Genomic DNA, 19,129 nt, shown 5'->3' with positions numbered 1-19,129 from the left:
GTATTTGGATACATGAACAACTCTCGCCCAAAGTCAGAAACCACAGAGCTAAGAACTGAGCTTGTTGTCACTGAGATGTAAAATCGGGAGCTGGGCCACAGATAAAGAATTGGAGGTGGCTATTAAAACTCAAACATTATGTTTGTCCACACAATTCTCCCATTGACGGTTGCATACCTGAATGCTATTCCCCTTTAAGGGGAGTGGTACAGACTAGAGGGGCTTTCTGGTAGCGTGAGGCTTACAACAGGGAAATGACAGGTGGTGAGGAGAGTGGAGGATATATGCTGGCTAGGCATGCACCATGGGGTCTCTTTAATCTGTCCTCCATACTCACAGCATCACACTGCCCACATCTCTTGATTGGTGGCCATTGCTCATTCAGTGGCTACAAGAAGATTGGCTGTACTTTTGTTTGAGTTAGTGCTGAGTACAGTACGTAGTTGTTGTATTTTCTATTTGCACGCATCTACAGCACGCATCTGCTTGTAGTAAAGAAACGTGCAAACGTGTGTGGAGGTAGAGGTGGAGTATTTATGAATGTGTGTACAGTATGCGTTTGTGTGTACATGTATGTGCGCATGTGTGCGTGTGTTTGTGCGTGCGTGCGTGTAACATGGTCCATCTGGCCATGGGGCTGTCATCTGCAGCACCAGGTGTCAGTGTGGCACAGGCACCCCCCTCGCTGCCGCTGTCCTACTCTCCGGTGGCATGGCTTGGCTAAATGGCCCCACAAACTTCCTGTCTGTGTTACACTCCTTAACGCAAACTTCCTGTCTGCGTTACACTCCTTAACGCAAACTTCCTGTCTGCGTTACACTCCTTAATGCAAACTTCCTGTCTGCGTTACACTCCTTAACGCAAACTTCCTGTCTGCGTTACACTCCTTAACACAAACTTCCTGTCTGCGTTACACTCCTTAACGCAAACTTCCTGTCTGCGTTACACTCCTTAACGCAAACTTCCTGTCTGCGTTACACTCCTTAATGCAAACTTCCTGTCTGCGTTACACTCCTTAACGCAAACTTCCTGTCTGCGTTACACTCCTTAACGCAAACTTCCTGTCTGCGTTACACTCCTTAACGCAAACTTCCTGTCTGCGTTACACTCCTTAACGCAAACTTCCTGTCTGCGTTACACTCCTTAATGCAAACTTCCTGTCTGCGTTACACTCCTTAACGCAAACTTCCTGTCTGCGTTACACTCCTTAACGCAAACTTCCTGTCTGCGTTACACTCCTTAATGCAAACTTCCTGTCTGCGTTACACTCCTTAATGCAAACTTCCTGTCTGCGTTACACTCCTTAACGCAAACTTCCTGTCTGCGTTACACTCCTTAATGCAAACTTCCTGTCTGCGTTACACTCCTTAATGCAAACTTCCTGTCTGCGTTACACTCCTTAACGCAAACTTCCTGTCTGCGTTACACTCCTTAACGCAAACTTCCTGTCTGCGTTACACTCCTTAATGCAAACTTCCTGTCTGCGTTACACTCCTTAACGCAAACTTCCTGTCTGCGTTACACTCCTTAACGCAAACTTCCTGTCTGCGTTACACTCCTTAATGCAAACTTCCTGTCTGCGTTACACTCCTTAATGCAAACTTCCTGTCTGCGTTACACTCCTTAACGCAAACTTCCTGTCTGCGTTACACTCCTTAACGCAAACTTCCTGTCTGCGTTACACTCCTTGGCCCCAATCCAATCCTTAGTGAGAGATTGACCAAGGTCACAGTTTTACACATAAAGCCAATTTCAAGAAACAGGCCATCACAAAGAAATGAACATAAACATTTGTGACTCCGATATAATAGTGTTACTTTGGCATTCCACAATATATCAATAGGTGACTGTCATAGTCATCAGAGAGGCCATTGGTCTAATTTACACTGTTCCGCTTAGAAACTGGACTTGTGTTTGACATTTTTATTTCTTTCTGTTTTTGATGTTGAGGATGATAGATTGGCAAGATATTGTAGGTTGAAATCCACAGTCAATCCACAATTAAATGCTCCTTAACCAAAATTCCCAACCAAAACTGCTAAAATAACGCGCACACGCACACGCACACGCACACACACACACACACACACACACACACACACACACACACACACACACACACACACACACATTTATTTAGCTTTATAGTACAGGGGCTGGACTTGCTGCCTCACACATTGGTCATGGGCCATTGTGGCTGAAAGAGCATGACTTTCTTACATGTTGAGAATGGTTTAGCTGATGCGTCTCGGCCCTGAATACCAGCATGTTGTCTTTCAGTGTGCTATCGTTCTCATGCAGGTGCAAATTGTTGAGAGCTTTCTTTTGTCCCTCTATTCATGATTCATCAAATCGTGGTGAAACGTGTAAGCTTGCTATCTAGGTGGTAAGATTCTCTGTTGGTGAGGGATTTTTTTTAATGATTTGTTGTTTATGTGCTCGTGGCAGTTAGTCTAATAGCAGTCATTCACATCAGTGATGCCAAACTCAAGGGGTCTTAAATATTCATGAATGAGGTTGTTGATATAGGTCATGCTGCTTATAACGTCACTGTCTGCTGATGTTGCCAATGGCCACCTCATATGCCACTGAAAGGAACTCCAGGGTACCATAAACTTGCCAAGGCTCAATTTTGTTTAATGAGTGTAAAAGCACTATGATTATTGAATTTGTTAATGATATATTTTGTAATTACCTTGCAAAAATTCTTGACTCGTGAGACCTTGATACACTGTGCTACTTATTAATTTATTGAATGTACCCGTAAAGCAATTTACGTTTCAGTCTGGTCTTGCCTTGGGACCCAGGCTAAAATACAGTATGTGTGTGTGTGCATTTTAGTTTATACCAATTGTCTAGGTTGGCCCTCTCCTTTACATTCATTGGTAGTGTCTTCTGCACAAATTCAATGTAGTTGAAGCTCATTTTCAGAAGAAGCAGTTTAATGCCTTTCATTTGTGTGCAGTATGAAAAACAACTTCTACAGACTTGAAAATGCCCCAAAACTAGAAAATCCTAGAGAACTAGATAATGGCTTTGTCAAAGTTTCTATTTCATCATTACTGTTGCCCAAGTTGACCGTTTTATAGCAATGCGTGGATTATTGCATTATGCTATGCTTAAAGGATAAGTTCACCCAAAAATGAAAATTCAGTCATTATCTACTCACCCCCATGTAGATGGAAGGACGGGTGCAGTTTTTAGCCAAACATTTGTGGAGTTTCACAGAAAAACAATGTTGCAGAATTCTTCCAAATGATTGAAGTAGATGGTGACCAACTTTCAAATGTAAACAACAACAACAACAACAACAACACAGAGACACAACAATGACAGAGACATACTGCATGATTCTAGTGGTGTTATTTCTCCTGGTCGTGGGCTGTGGAGAGCTGAGATTGTGCACAGCGCCACTAAAGTGCTGGAGGTTGCAGGTATGCGGTCGCCGGTCGCTATGAGAAGCACAAGAAGCATGAATGCCAAGGTACACGAATGGCTGCCTGCAGCTCCCACGCATCTACCCACACAGAACGCATCAAGCCTCACTCTCAATCACCTGACACCCACGGGAAGAAATCCACGTCTCCGCCAGGAAATAATCCCTCAAAAACATGTCAAGCTAGGTTTGACACCGCAAAGTTTGTATTTTAAAACCAGTAAATGTTCAAATCTAATTAGCATGCATTGCAAAACCATTGGGGAAATGTAAACTAGACAGACACTAGTAAATGGGCTGTAACTCTAAATGGCACCAGTATTCTCCTTTAAGGGGCATCCAGCAGAAACTGGTCTGCAGCCTGTTTTAAACATCTTTTCACAACCCCTAGTGTGAGAAAAGCTCTGTACATACAACTGTATGGCCTTTTCCCCCCTTTGACTATACAGAGCTTTAACAGCAGTGCAACATTTTCAATTTTGCCTGCTTTTTATTTGTCCTCATACACTCATACATTTCCCATTAGCCAGCCAATAGCTGTCTCAAATGGCTTTGTTATTAAGTCAACAGCTCTTGTTCAGCAGGTGATTAGATCAGAGAATACAGGCGGGACCACACTGTCAGTGAGCGTGATGTCATCAGTACAAGCTAAATGTCACATGATGAGATTCACAGAGGATCTGCTGTGTCAGGGAAGAACGTGGAGGCCAGAGTCAGCAGGAAATCCCAAAATATCAATAACGAGTGGATTATCTTTGTGTTATATTACAGATATAAATAAATGTATATATATATATATATATATATATATATATATATATATATATATATATATATATATATATATATATATATATATAATATAAATAATGAGTGGATTATCTTTGTGTTATATAGATATATATTTTTTGGTATTGTGGTGCAGACTGAGCCACTGCTAAAGAGATAGGCTATTGCATTTTCTGCTTAACAGTTGTGCACATTCAGGGCGTCTTGGACAGCACCTGGGCCAGAGCAGAAGATCACCATCATGGCTTATAGGGGGACATTGAGTCACAGCTGTAGCTCAAATAGTCTCTCAGTGTTGTACGTACACACACACACACACACACACACACACACACACACACACACACACACACACACACACACACACACACACACACACACACACACACACACACACACACACACACACACACACACACACACACACACACACACACACAACCACACACCACACATGCACATGTACACATACATACATACGCAAAAACACACACATGCGCACACATACACAAGGGTTGGGCAATATGGCCCTAAAATTATATCACGATTTTTCTGCGATATTGTTGACAATTTGACAAAATACTGAAAAACATTTTATTATTTAATTTCAAGAACACAATTGCAACAGAATAAGGCCATGTGTCCATATAGCTTCTTTTCCTAAGCTCCAGCGTCTTTTTTCAGTTGTTTCCAATGTGGGGAGAGCGTATGCGGGTGCATACGGCCGTCTAGAGACGGCCGTATGCCGTCTAGAGAGATTTTTAGAGTGCTCCGAGTTTTTTGTGCGCGCTTCCAGCTGAAAATATCTGAACTTTTCAGAAAGACGCTGGTGTCGGGCGCACCGTTTCATGCAACTAATCATATGGAGAAACTATCACAGAGACAGAAAGGGTCAATTGTGGGAGCAGATTGGCTGGACACTGAATATTTCTTGTGAGTGTTGCGCTAAATCACTGTACGTGTGTTGTTAGCTAATGTTAGCTGTCAGCTATCAAGCTAGCTACCGCTGCTGAGCTAACGTTACTTTCAGACTGCTTCCTTGCATATTGTGCGCTAGGGTCAGCGCTCCCCAGCGTACTTCTAGCGTTTAAATGTCAGGAATAGACGCCATATGGACACACGGCCTAAGCCCTTGTTCACACAGGACGCCGAACGTAGCAGAGCTGAAGCTTGTTGTTTACAGAACTTGCAATCATGTTGGTGGGGGGACATTTTATTGTCCCTCCATTTCAAAACTCATTCTGGGGAGCCTGCAGAAGGCTTTGCTAGATGAGGGACAAGCACTGTTAAATGAGGAAATGGCATTTCCTCATTCCTCAAAACAAGTACGTCAGTGGATACGTGCGCGGCCCAAGGCAACGGCCAATCACAGCTCTCGTGCTGGTCACGTCATGTCCGCGCTGATGCCGCGGAGTCACATTTTCGAGGAGCTGCACGCCCCCCTCCGCCGAGCTTCACCGATAGGACGGCCAGCTGTGGCGACCCCTCGGTGCAGGCGATTTCGCGTAAGCATAAAACCAGTTTAATTTACACACCGCGTTTATGTCACACCGCACACCGTTACGCAGCGTAACGGCGGGAACACACCAGAAATGTCTCAGACGCAGCGCGTTACAGAGGCATCGAGCAGGAGCCTGGCCATTCACACCAGAAGCGCTCTGCTTTGCTCTGCGCCGGTCACAACATGTACTGACTTCATGCCTCGCGGCCCACGTCAAAAATAGACCAGATGCGGAAACGAGACGCGGCCGGTGTGATCGGTCTAAACTGTGACACCGAAATGAAACTGCGTCCGCTTATGGTGTGTTCCCGCCATAACAGTGTGACGTCATTACATCAACAAGTCAGAAAGCTGCCATCATCACAATATCACGATAGGAATTTTGACTATATGAATATGAGATATACCGGTATTATGAACAATACAATATGGCACACCCTAACACACACACACACACACACACACACACACACACACACACACACACACACACACACACACACACACACCACCCTACCAGCATCAAACAGAGATAGAGTGGCACTGTGGCTGTTAAACTGAGTGTGCGGTCTCTAAAGAGGCTTTTTTTTTTACGTGTGTCTTGTGGTCAGCGGACTAATGGTTTGCTGTATTGTGTGGATTGCTGTGCAGCATCTTTATGTGTGATGTGAGTGGACACTGGATGACATTTCTTGGTTTTGTTTATGAACGTTTATGTTTATGAAGGTTTATGTTTGTTTGTGTTTGTGTGTGTGTGTGTGTGTGTGTGTGTGTGTGTGTGTGTGTGTGTGTGTGTGTGAGAGAGAGTGAGTGAGTGAGTGAGTGAGTGAGTGTAGTCCAGCAGCTATGTGCATACTTTAAGGGTGTTGACGGTTTCCATTGAAAGATCATTGCAGCTCAAAGAGGAGCGTGAAATTGGCAAGCGAGGGGGAGTTAGCATGCCGAGGCCTTTGCCACCTCATAGCTCACCGGCTGAAGATGTCTGGATTTATTCTGGGAGAGAAGCAGGTCCTTTCTACTGCATGTCTGAATACCCTCCAGTGGTGTCAGTCTCGTCGCTGCTGCTCCTCACTGAGGGAGAAAGGAGGAGAGAGAGCGAGAGAGAGAGAGAGAGAGAGAGAGAGAGAGAGAGAGAGAGAGAGAGAGAGAGAGAGAGTGAGTTCGGGAATTGTAGTCCACTATGTTTTCATTTGTATGTTAATGTAGCTATTTCATCCAGGATATGTCTCTATGTGTGTGTGTAATATTTAAAATAATATAATGGGATACAAATAAAAACATCAGTGTTGAGGTTTTGTGTTTGGACACTCAATTTTCAATTTCTTTTTTCAATTAAATGGCCTTCATTGAAATAACATATGTGTTTGCCAAAGCATACAACTGCAAAACAACAGATGTAAGACTAAGTGACAACAGATCATCATTTTGTTTTTGTTTACATTGACTATTGGTGAATACCTTTTATACTATTGTACATACAATTACTAATTATTATACAGACAAATGTAAACTTTTATGAACTAAAAGTTTATAAAACTCATAGTATAGTATAAAGATCAATGTCTATACTATAATGTATATTTTGCAATGAAATTCACTGGTCGCATCACAGACCATGTCTGTACGCTCAGACAAAGCCAACATACAAGTGTGTTGGGCTTGTTGGGGGCCACTTTGCCGGTATCAGGCATGTAGACATGGGAGCAGCGTATTCCCCCTCGATCCTCCTCCCTAACTCCCACACACCGTACACACATACATGCACAGGCGCGCGCACACACACACACACACACACACACACACACACACACACACACACACACACACAGACACCGTACACCAGACGATCAGGATAGCAGAGACACATGCAAACTGACAGGCGGGCAGACTGACACCGAGACGCATGATCTGTGGCAAGTTGCTGGGCAGACAGAGAGACAAGTTGGAGTGGACAGAGGCAGCTAAGGAAGAGAGAGAGAGAGAGAGGGGGGGGGGGGGGGGGGGGGGAGAGACTAGCAAGCAGGAAATCAGCCAAGCCAAGCCAATTGATAACTGGATTGCACCAACAGCAGTGTATTCACAATAAAGTCAAAAGTTTGGACACACCTGATTGGAATGTAGTATGTTTTTCATGATCTTAAAGGCATTTTGATCTAAAGGCTCCTGCTTAAATGCTTAAAATCTGCTTTTTAGACAAACTACTGCAGTACTACAGCTACAGCACTGCTGCACACAGAGTGCTGTTCGCTTGTTCATTTTATTTTAAATATTGAACATAATGTTGCATGTCCAAATTGCACCAAATCCGACACTGTATGTCCCAGCAATACACCCGTCAAGTGTGAAGTAGATCGGATGAACGGTTCACGAGATTTGAAAGACACACAGACAAAGATAATGTGAAGGACAGAGACAGACAGACAGACAGACAGACAGACAGAGATTATTTGCTTTACAGTACGATGATATAAATAGTGAAGTTGATTCTCATGTATGAATTTCTTCCCAAAGCGGTTGCCTTACCATCAAGGCAAAAGGTGGCTACCTTCCAGAATCTAAAATAAAAGATAGTTATTAATAGTAAAAAAAAAAAAAGAAAAAAAAATGGGGGCATAATTTGGTCTTTTCGGCATAGGGGGCATAATTTGGTCTTTTCGGCGAATAAAGAAAAATGTGCATGTCCAGACTTTTGACTCGTAGTGTGTGAGAGAGACAGTGACATTATGAGTGTAATATTAGGCGGCAGTCCACCAACACTAAAGGCCAGGAATGCTCCAGGCGCGTTTACAGGCGCGAGCGGCACGCTGCAAATATGACGTCATCACACTAGACGCGTCGGGGGGTGAGCCCTCCGCAACCGCAAGCGCGTGTAGGAAGATCTTTCTAGCAGCGCGCAGCTCCCGGGGAGGGCTGCGCTTTGCAGAAGACACAGGGAAATAAATTCAATTAAGAAGTAAGTACACTGAGCCGTATTTTGACCACATTTCTTGACCCGTGTGGTAAAACTTTGATTTCTAACTGTTCGTTTTTAGTCATAATGTGCTGTGTTGAGAGAGAGAGATCAGCACAATTAGGCCTATTCAGGGCCTATTCAGTAAAAACAAGTTTGGCGATTCTATACATGTGCTGATAGTCGTTTGAGTGAGTACTGAACATAATGGCGTTTCATTTACTTTTCATGGGCCGTTTACAATGTAACCAGTGGTGCTCTGAGCATGAAAGCTTCGGTCCTGCGCGATCTGCGGAGCTCCGCCTTGCGGTGCAGTGCTTGTACTATGCCCAAGCCTTTAGGGTCCACGTTAGTGATGCGCGGGCCGCAGTTATAACCGCGCTGAACGCGGATATCCCGACTCGCGGGCGGGCAGGATCATAAAAATAAACATTCTGATTAATAGCGGATGGGTTGCGGGCGGTTGAAACGATGTATCATTAATGAGGAACAATAATATTAATTACGTTCTCTAGTCTATGAACGTATTTTAAGCTACATTTTTCGTCAGGCTGCACACATTCTTAGTCGCCTATTGTAGATCTCCCAAAGGACCCACGGCCGTAAACACAACAATAGCCATGTGCTAGGTCGCTATGCTCCACCTTTCGTCCATATATGGTCAATGATGTCACCCTCAAAAAGGAATCTCCGCTGAAGACGTGTTTGAAGAGAAGACGCCTTCGTATTTCCCCATACAATGAGGCAATCAAGTAAACTAAACTTAAAGCTATAGCGTTAGCCGAGTAAACTACATGAGGGCAAGTGGTGGACTGGACATAATACAGGATGGAAGTTTATTTGGAGTCTTGGACTGCAGCGATCGCACCAACGGCAGCAGAAACCGTAAGTTCGCTCCTTTTATAGCGTTTTATAGCGTTTATATCGTCGGATGCATGGCGGGCGCGGATCTATAAATAGTATGAAATAATTTGCGCGGATTTATGGCGGGCGGACGGTTCATGCATACACGCGGATTAGGATGGCATAAAAGCTCATCCGCGCATCTCTAGTCCACGTGAAAAGGCCTGAATTCATCCACAAGAAAGTAACTGATGTGAAGCATCAAGGCTATTGGTCTACTCAACCAACACGTTCACACTCACTCCGAACCGCTTTCTCAAGCGCCTTTGGCAACTTCCATAACGCAGAGCCTAGAGTGTTTTATGATACACAGCACTCTGCACCTGTGGGTTCAGGCAAAGGTCAAGGGCTCGTTGTCCACAGCGATTTGGGAAGTACAGTAGTATCACCCAGGGGACGGTAGTACCACCCGGGGGGGACTTAGGTTTAGGCATTGGGTGGGTGTGGTTAGAGTTATGGTTAGGGGAGACTGGGGTCTTCGATCTTGAAAGACCCCCTGGAGACCGGGGTCAAAACTAAAGGATGCAGCCACCACACACACGCGCCAGCATTTCCTCAGTTCACAGTCAGTGAAGAAGACGCAAAGCTCGCAGTTTGTCACACATGCAAGATGCAAGTCGAAAATAAGCCGCGGAGGAACAACTGGCCGAGTCCCGCTCGGCTGGAGTCCAGTCTGAGCGGCTCGCTCACCACCCTCTCTCCCTCTCCCTCTCCCTCTCTGCTCTCTATCCCCAGGGAGCGCTGTGCTGCAGCACCCGGCCTTAGCACACCACAGCCGGCTTGGCGAGGTGAATGTGAGCATTGATGGAGCCTTGTGTCCAGTATACAGGCGAGGACTTCGAACGACGAACATAATAATAAAACGCATCGGACTGAGTGTTCAAGGTTTTCTGTGCGTGACGATTTTTTTCCCAAATGGCATATTAAAAATTCGAAATTTCGGACTGTGTAAACTGATATTCACACTGAATCGTCAACTCATAAACTCATTTCCTCGACTCAAGAACAGCCTAGAACAGCCAAATCCACAACTGTGGATTGGGTGTGGCTTCGAAGGTCATGGATAACATTTTGATGTTCTGTTGCAACAGAGAGAAGGTAAAACACTGCCCATGTGCTTACATTACCGAGATTATATATGATACAAAGTGGGTTGATTACCGGTAAAGCCATCCTTTAACTACAGTATATATCTTTAAACTTACAGTTACGGCTGAAAATGACAACAGAGATAAACAATAAACAAGTTTGCCGTAACGCAAGTCTCCGTAATTCAAATCAATCTTCAGTTGTCCAGTGACTGTTGATGTTAGCGTGGCATCACGGTGATTCGGTCTATAAAGTAGATATCGGTCATGCGTTTAGACTGTGATGCATCAGATTGTGTGTGAATTTTCCTGCCGGGGCTAGGACATGTGTATACTGTATTTGGCTAGCAAGAAAAGTCTTAGTCACATAAACTATTTACATATCAATCACAACTGACTTGTAGAAGGGATGGCAAGCTTGTGTAGCCCGTGTTGTGTAGCCAGTTCTGGCAGCAACCCACGTTAGGGGCTTGCCCAGGGGTAGAGGCAGGATTCGATCCACCGATCTCCCGCTTGCAAAGTGCTATGCTAACCGCAACCCCAAGAGAGCTAGCTCCCTTGGCGGAGCTGATTAACAGGCATTTATACTGGGGAGTGAGTATAACCAACTTATTCGCTACCAGTTCGGGACTCACGAGGACTCACATTCACTCGGTTACACTTGGGAAAATGCCTCCCCCTTTAGCTAGACAAACAGTGATGTTTAAGCCAGCTGGAGGTCATTGATGTTTTGATTCAGCCGTTGGAAAGGTTTACTTTCCTGCTCCTTGTGAAAAGGAGAACGTGTTACATCCCACATGCTGTACTGTATGTGGAAATGTTTTGTGTTCATTGGGTCTGTTAGTGTTTTTCTTTGTGGCTGTCCACAAGGGCATCCTCACAACCGCCAACGATAAAGCCGTGAAACACCCAGAATGCTCAGCGGTGCCATGGCGCATAAATTGACTCTCTTTACTCTAACAGGCCATTACAATTTAGGCTGTCCATTAAAGTTCATAAAGTTCAAACAAAGTTCATTGACGCAGTGATTAGTCTGTCAGTTCCACTTTTGCAGTATGCTGCTAAAATTAACTTGTGTTGTTTGAAAATCATCATCATGTTCACTGATGCACTCTTCACACCCACAACTCACATTATGTTTGAACCTGTGGTTATTATGCAAAGGCGAATTGCTGAACATGTGCAATTTTCTTTGACACTTCCATGATCATGAACAAAAATAGCATCAACACTTACATTGAGGGAACTATGTTGTTTTACTTCTACATCATGGTCAGTCCAGCCTTTAGTTAGTTTAGTGTAGCCTAGTTTTTCGACATTGGTGGTGGCAACACCAGATGTTGTTGTCCTCTTTTAACACCTGAGTGCTATTGTAGAAAGGTCATCATAGAGATGGATAAGTAGCAAAAGCACTTAACATGGAGCATGGAGAAATAATTTTCGAATGTAAAAGAAATACCAGTCATTAACAGGTATGACAAAAATATGTTTATGTACTGTAAGGTTATGCACATGTTGTGTGCTGTTGTCAGGTTTACCTGTGACCAGATTAACAAGATTCTGTATCTCACACACAAACACACACACACACACACATGTGCGCGCACGCACGCACGCACGCGTGCGCACACACACACACACACACACACACACACACACACACACACACACACACACACACACGTACAAAAACCACCTGACTATACAATGTATTTTAGTGTTATCAGTGTTTATTAATGTGCTTCCATTATGCTACAGTAAATAAACAGATCACTTCCTATACCAGTCTGAAATCAGTGAAATGTAATTTAAACAACTAGGGAATAGGGATCTCGCGTGCTCGATTCCTAGGCTCGCCCGCTACGTGGGCTCGCTCATCCTGCTCATTTATGTTATCACTGATGATGTCACAGTGGGATTTATGACATCACTGAAGATGTCACAGTGGGATTTATGACATCACTGATGATGTCACAGTGGGATTTATGACATCACTGATGATGTCACAGTGGGATTTATAACATCACTGGGATTTATGACATCACTGATGATGTCACTTATGACATCACTGATGATGTCACAGTGGGATTTATGACATCACAGTGGAAGTCCCTTAAAAAAAGGGGGGTGGGGGCAGTTTGTTTTAAGCAAGCTACTTGTATACTTTACCTCAGCTGAGGGCATGTGGCAGCTCATCTACCATAGCGGATGTTTGCCACTTGCATAATCCCCATTGGCTCTGGCAAATGTGTTGTCCATCTCCTTCCCCTTCCACTCTGTTTCAAAATCCACCTACAATACACAACTACAACCATGAAGCCAGTTGTCCAGCTAGCAGCAAAACACTAGCAAGCTCATGATGGAAAAGAGTTAGATGGAGCACTCTTGACACTCTATGTGATTCATCCAGTTGATATTAAGAGGCTCTTCTCATGCGTGCGTGCTGCTTCCACAACATTTCACCCCTGACACTATTTTGCAAAGGCGCTGGCTGTCACTGTATCATGGGCAGCGCTGACCACAAAAATGATCGGTTGCTTGATAATCGAACAAGCCTAACTGTGTTTTTGCACCATCCAATTTCAAAAACGGGTTCTGCCAGACCGTTCTTCAGTGCTGGTGCCGTGAAAACAAAGTGTGGGGCGGCCTGGCAAGGCGAGACTATGCACCAGCTGATTCCCAGCCATTCCATCAGAATGGGACATCCAACATGCAGCTGAGATAAGAACCAGACATCTGTTCAATATATTCAAATCCACCAAGCAATGTTTGCTACATCTTTGAAAAATTGATATGTAGTATAGAGATTGATGTGTGAACTGCTTCTCATCCCACCACGGCTGCAGTGTAAGTTATACATAATGTGATAAACATCACTGTTTCAATGTCTCTGCTGTCAGATTAGCACAGATTGAGTCAATTTAGCACATTAAGTTGAAACGGTTACGTTTTGGTCCGCAGGACTTGATGTTCAAAACTAAAGTAAATGAAACCCGGGCAGCATGCCATGAACTCAGCTGTCATTCAGTTTGATGTCTTAGTACAAACAATGGCTTTCAAACAAACAATGTTCTGTTAATCCTAAAGTAGAGGAATGTTTTAATTGAGCCTGAAAATCAATGTGGCTTGGTAGTAATATAGGTTTCAAACGAACGTCTGTGAACTAATGGGCCATTTGTGTCTGAGTAGCCTTTGTTTCTCTGTTTGTTTGTTTCTCTGTCCCAATGTGATGTCATAAATCCCACTGTGACATCATCAGTGATGTCATAAATCCCACTGATGACATCATCAGTGATGTCATAAATCTGACATCACCAGTGATGGCCACACAGCAGCCGAGTTGCGAGCTGCAGGGCCAGCTTGGCGAGCTGCAGGACGGGCAAGGCCGCGCAGTGGCTGAGCTAGCGAGCCCGCATAGCGGGCAAGCCTAGGAATCGAGCCCGCGTAGCGCGTGAGATCCCTAGTGATATAAAGGTTGTAAGCTATTGAGTGCCAGCCACTTTTGGAAAACGGATGCTCCCAGTGCCAGCCCTTTCAGAGCGTTTTCAGTGATTTCTCGAGGCCCACAGAATATTGTGTGATATTAAACACCGAACATGCCCAAAGAACGATGAGAGTCTATTGTATCATCAGCAAAAAAAAGTTTATTGATATCATTTTCCGTTCTTTAGTTATCAGCCGGAGAAGATAGGTTGTTTTCAGCAAAAACAGACGTTTCAAACTAGAAGCTGAGATAATCAGCCTTTTGTGAAATGAAGCATTTCAAGCACATCACTGACTCTGAAGCTAATATTTTCTGATGTAGTGACACCTCAAAAATAATTTCCTTCAATAAAACAGCGAAAACAAAGGAATTTTGTTTGGCAAAATAATATTTTTTAGCTGCAACCAGCAGCGCTGGCCCCTGCTGCGCAGACCCTACACCTTCTTGCTGGTCTTGATTTACTGCTGGTGGGCATCAGATATTCTAGCTTGTGTTTGCCAACCAATCTGTCCATCGAGCCTGCTGTCTGGGTCAGTGTTGTATGCTGCCCTGCGTGCCCCACCCCCCTCCACTGCAAACCCCTCCTCCGTGGGTGTGTCTCTGGTGGCTCTGGTGGCTCTCTGCTGCGTTTGCTCTGCACTGAAAACCCAGCTTTTTCACAGCGTTCCGCCGTTTTTGTCGCCCGCTCCCAGCGCTTCCAACTGAGAATAATAACAACTCCACAACTAATCATGTGGAGGAGCTATCGCAGCGGAGACGGAGGGGCTCAATTGTGGCAGCAGATTGGCTGCTGCAGGCACAGCTAACGTTATGCTTCATGCATATCGATGCATACCGATGCGGTTTCCGTGTCCCCACGGCTTCTTCTGTTTTTTTCCTCACCTTTCTCTAATCTGGAGAGCACTGTTGCCACCTAATGGGTCCGTAAAATAGCTTTTACACATTCAACATCCCCCATACTTTCACAGGAGATGCATCAGGCTTTGATCCACGTCCCACCGTCAAAAAACGCAATTGACGACTTTAGTCGTCATTGGCACTCTACGTTACTATTTGAATTGACGACTATAGTCGTCATTGGCACTCAATGAGTTAATATCAAAAATTATAAAATACATTTCCTTGAACTTCCAAAGTAGCTATGCTATTTATACTACAATGCCACATTGTCTTCATATGTGAATGTGAATGTAAAAGTAAAATGTGTGTCCAGCTACATCTTTTTCCTTTTTCATTAGTGTGTGTGTGTGTGTGTGTGTGTGTGTGTGTGTGTGTGTGTGTGTGTGCATGCTGCAGCCGCATGCATATACACACACACACACACACACACACACATACACACACACGCACACACACACACACACACACACACTCACTCACACACACACACACACACACACACACACACACACACACACACACACACACACACACACACATCTACACTATATATATATATATATATGAAGAGTTCATTTCCAAAAACAGGTAAACGCCATTCTTAAAATGAACAAACAACATCTGATTGATACTCCCTGGAGTGCACATAGAAAACATTATTGAGGTGATTTATGTGAAAATGATCAGATGAATATGTTTTAGTTATGATTGTCAATAAAAAATTCCCAAAAATAGATTAATTATAGTATAAATACATCAATATATAATATAAAATGATAAAAAATCCAAACGGAGATACCTGTTTTTGCAAATGAACTCTTCATATATATATATACAGTATATATATATATATATATATATATCATCAGTATATAAATGGGAGCTAGGGCTCTGTCTGTGTTTCTGTCTTCTCTGTCTGGCCATTTGTGTCTGAGTAGCCTTTGTTTCTCTGTTTGTTTCTCTGTCCCACTGTGATGTCATAAATCCCACTGTGACATCAGTGATGTGCGCAGTGGGCGAGCCTAGGAATCGAGCGCGCGTAGCAGGCGAGATCCCGAGTATCAGTATATAAATGGGAGCTGGGGCTCTGTTTGTTTCTGTTTGTTTGTTTCTCTGTCCCACTGTGATTGTCCCACTGTGATGTCATAAATCCCACTGTGACATCATCAGTGATATTAAATCCCACTGATTGAGCGAGCTACTGTAACTTGTCCCAATTTCCCCCCGGGGATCATTAAAGTCTTTCTGATTCTGATTCTGATGTCATAAATCCGACTGTGACATCATCAGTGATGTCATAAATCCCAATGATGACATCATCAGTGATGTCATAAATCACTGGGCATATCGGGTGAACCTAGGAATCGAGCGCACATAGCGCGCAAGATCCCTAGTATATATTTGGCAATGTGGGTCTGTTCTCTGTCTGTACCGTTTCATTTTTTGGCCCACCGATGATGTCATCAGTGATGTCATAAATGATGCCATCAGTGATGTCACTTGAGCAATTGTGCATTGTGACATGACATCATCAGCATTGTGACATCATTGATGATGTCATCAGTGATGTCATAAGACACTGATGATGTCATCAGTGATTTCATAAGACTGATGTAAACTTAAGGGGCACACACACACACACACCTGCGTGCATGTAAACTTGATAATATATATATTTTTTTAGCAACACACACAGATACACACACACACACACACACACACCCACGCACGCCAATAGAGCAGGCGCATAGCGCGCGAGATGCCTAGTGTGATTCTTTCCTAAGCCTTCTGCTGTGGAGTATTAATGGCAAAGTGAATCTGAATGAGGTGGTGTGTGAGAATTCTAGTTTAACAGCCTCAGTGTTTGGTGCGATTTTGGGGGTGTACTGTGAGTGTTGGTTAACGTGTCAGTGTGTGTGGAGGTGTGTGACTGTACTTGAATACATATTGGTTAGTGCGAGAGTGTGTGTGGGTGCATAAATGTTTGCCGAACTTCTCCTGCCTCGCCCCAGGCAGAGCTGGAGCTAACGGAAGATTCTGTGCTGCAGTCAAGTTGCACTTCGCAGGACGCCGCCAACCGTGCTACGTACAGCTCCAGGGACCTTAGCCGCTCCCTATCTCCTGACTGGCAGGCCTCTGCTCAGCCCTGCAGCCGCATGCATGTGTGCCACTCCTGCTTAGCGCAAGCAGATACAGAGATACCACACGTAGAAGAGGGGTGGGGGACAGAAAGATACCACACGTAGAAGACGGGTGGGGGACAGAAAGATACCACACCGAGAAGAGGGGTGGGGGACAGAAAGATACCACACGTAGAAGACGGGTGGGGGACAGAAAGATACCACACCGAGAAGAGGGGTGGGGGACAGAAAGCAGCATCACCAATTTGGATGGGGTGGTGCGGTGGTGGGAGAGCGACCCACGTGTGTGGCGACTAAATAATAAATGTGCCATATCGGGTTTTGTGTGAAGCCAGGTGTGGTGAGATGGGGGGTGGGGGGTGCTGCAGTTGATGGGCCAGACAGTGTAGGATGCAGAGATTTCACACATACCACTCATCCAGAGAGAGAGAGAGAGAGAGAGAGAGAGGGAGGAGGAATTATAGCAGTACAGTGTGTAGGAAAAGGAGGAACAGAGTATGCGCACCTCTGTGTCTGGGTGTGAAGGGACGGTAGTTTTTTGTGAAGTAGTAGTTTTTTACAGTCATAAAAATGTGTGTAATAATAACTGCAAAAACATTTTTTAAGAGCTGCTTTCATTAACAAGTCCAACCTGTGCCCCTGTCCCCTCTCTCCCTTCCCTCCCTGTGCCCCTGTCCCCTCTCTCCCTTCCCTCCCTGTGCCCCTGTCCCCTCTCTCCCTTCCCTCCCTGTGCCCCTGTGCCCTCCCTCCCTGTCCCCTCTCTCCCCTCCCTCCCTGTCCCCTGCCCCCTCTCTCCCCTCCCTCCCTGTGCCCCTGCCCCCTCTCTCCCCTCCCTCCCTGTGCCTCTGTCCCCTCTCTCCCTTCCCTTCCGGTCTTCTGTTTCTCCAAGAAGGTGATGCTTCCTACGGGAGCGGCGTTCCGGTGGTTCCAGTAGGACTCCTCCTCCATTCCCTCTACCCAAAGCTCTGCCATCAAGTGCAATGCCAACCTCTTGGATTGTCTCCGGCACAGACACTGGCTCATAAGCAAACAAACAACAAATATACAAAAAAAATGAAACAGAAAAAATATATGAAAAGTAATAATAATAATAATCAATCGGGTAATGGATGCACCCACTTATTCCTTGAACCAAAAATGAAGCATAAAGAAAAGCATCTATGGCAACTTTCATTCCCTTTTATATGTTTCCATTTTGGTACCTTTCGTCCTTTTTCCAGCAGGTTTTTCTGTCGCTTAAACATGGAACTGTTCATTGCCAAACAGAAATGATGGACTGAGTGTGGACAATCAACTAATTTCTGTGTTTGGTGTTAATGTTGTTCACGTGTGGAAAGATACAGTACTTGTGTAGAGAATGTAAATTTACATCTATATTTTAAAACTAGTGGCTAATGGCAAACATTGTAATTCTTCACCATTATGTTACTTAAAACCCTTGTCTGTTTTACGATTCGTTTTGTTGAAGAATATAGTTTTGAAACGGATCGGTGGTTGTCTTTGAAAAACAAAGAACATGTCTCAAACTGTATAACTGTGGATTTGGGACTGAAACGAAAGTGGAAAAAGTCATTCCACTTTCGTGGAATGACTTTTCCACAGAATTCCAGAGACTCTTCACTGGGATGAAGATGCTTTCCGCCAGAATCATCACTGTAATCTCCCCAATCGCCCAATCAAACCTCCCTTCCCTCCTATGTATTTCCAAACTTTTCCTTTAGTGAAACTGGCACCCTTATGTTACTGTGGCCCTACTGAGCATGTGCCAATATTGCTCTGGGCAATAGCACTAAGAGACAGCACTTGCTCTGAGTCTACCCTACTGAACGCACTGAGACAAGATTTCATTTTTTTTTTTACGTTTGTTTGTTTGTTTGTTTATTTGTTTTATTTGATTTTTTTTGTTATGTTGCTGGTTAGCTACAGCTTTTAAAAAT

The 19,129-nt window shown here is 44.3% G+C and overlaps 1 protein-coding gene across 1 annotated transcript in view; it reads left to right on the top strand.

Annotated features, from left to right (window-relative positions):
* The window catches only part of cxxc5a (CXXC finger protein 5a), a gene marked incomplete at its 5' end in the record, with an annotated part of 19,160 nt that extends 980 nt beyond the window's left edge, over window positions 1-18,180 (top strand). The window contains one exon of the mRNA XM_083631905.1: window positions 18,085-18,180. Coding sequence (XP_083488031.1) covers window positions 18,085-18,126 — 42 coding nt within the window. The 3' untranslated portion in view covers window positions 18,127-18,180. The remainder of the gene's footprint in view (window positions 1-18,084) is intronic.
* Between the last annotated feature and the right edge of the window lie 949 nt (window positions 18,181-19,129).

This window comes from Poromitra crassiceps (genome assembly GCF_964638095.1).
Source record: "Poromitra crassiceps genome assembly, chromosome: 1".
NCBI classification, from domain to species: Eukaryota; Metazoa; Chordata; class Actinopteri; order Beryciformes; family Melamphaidae; genus Poromitra; species Poromitra crassiceps.
Note: the sequence above shows the minus strand (reverse complement) of the source record. Positions and strands in the feature narration are given on the sequence as shown.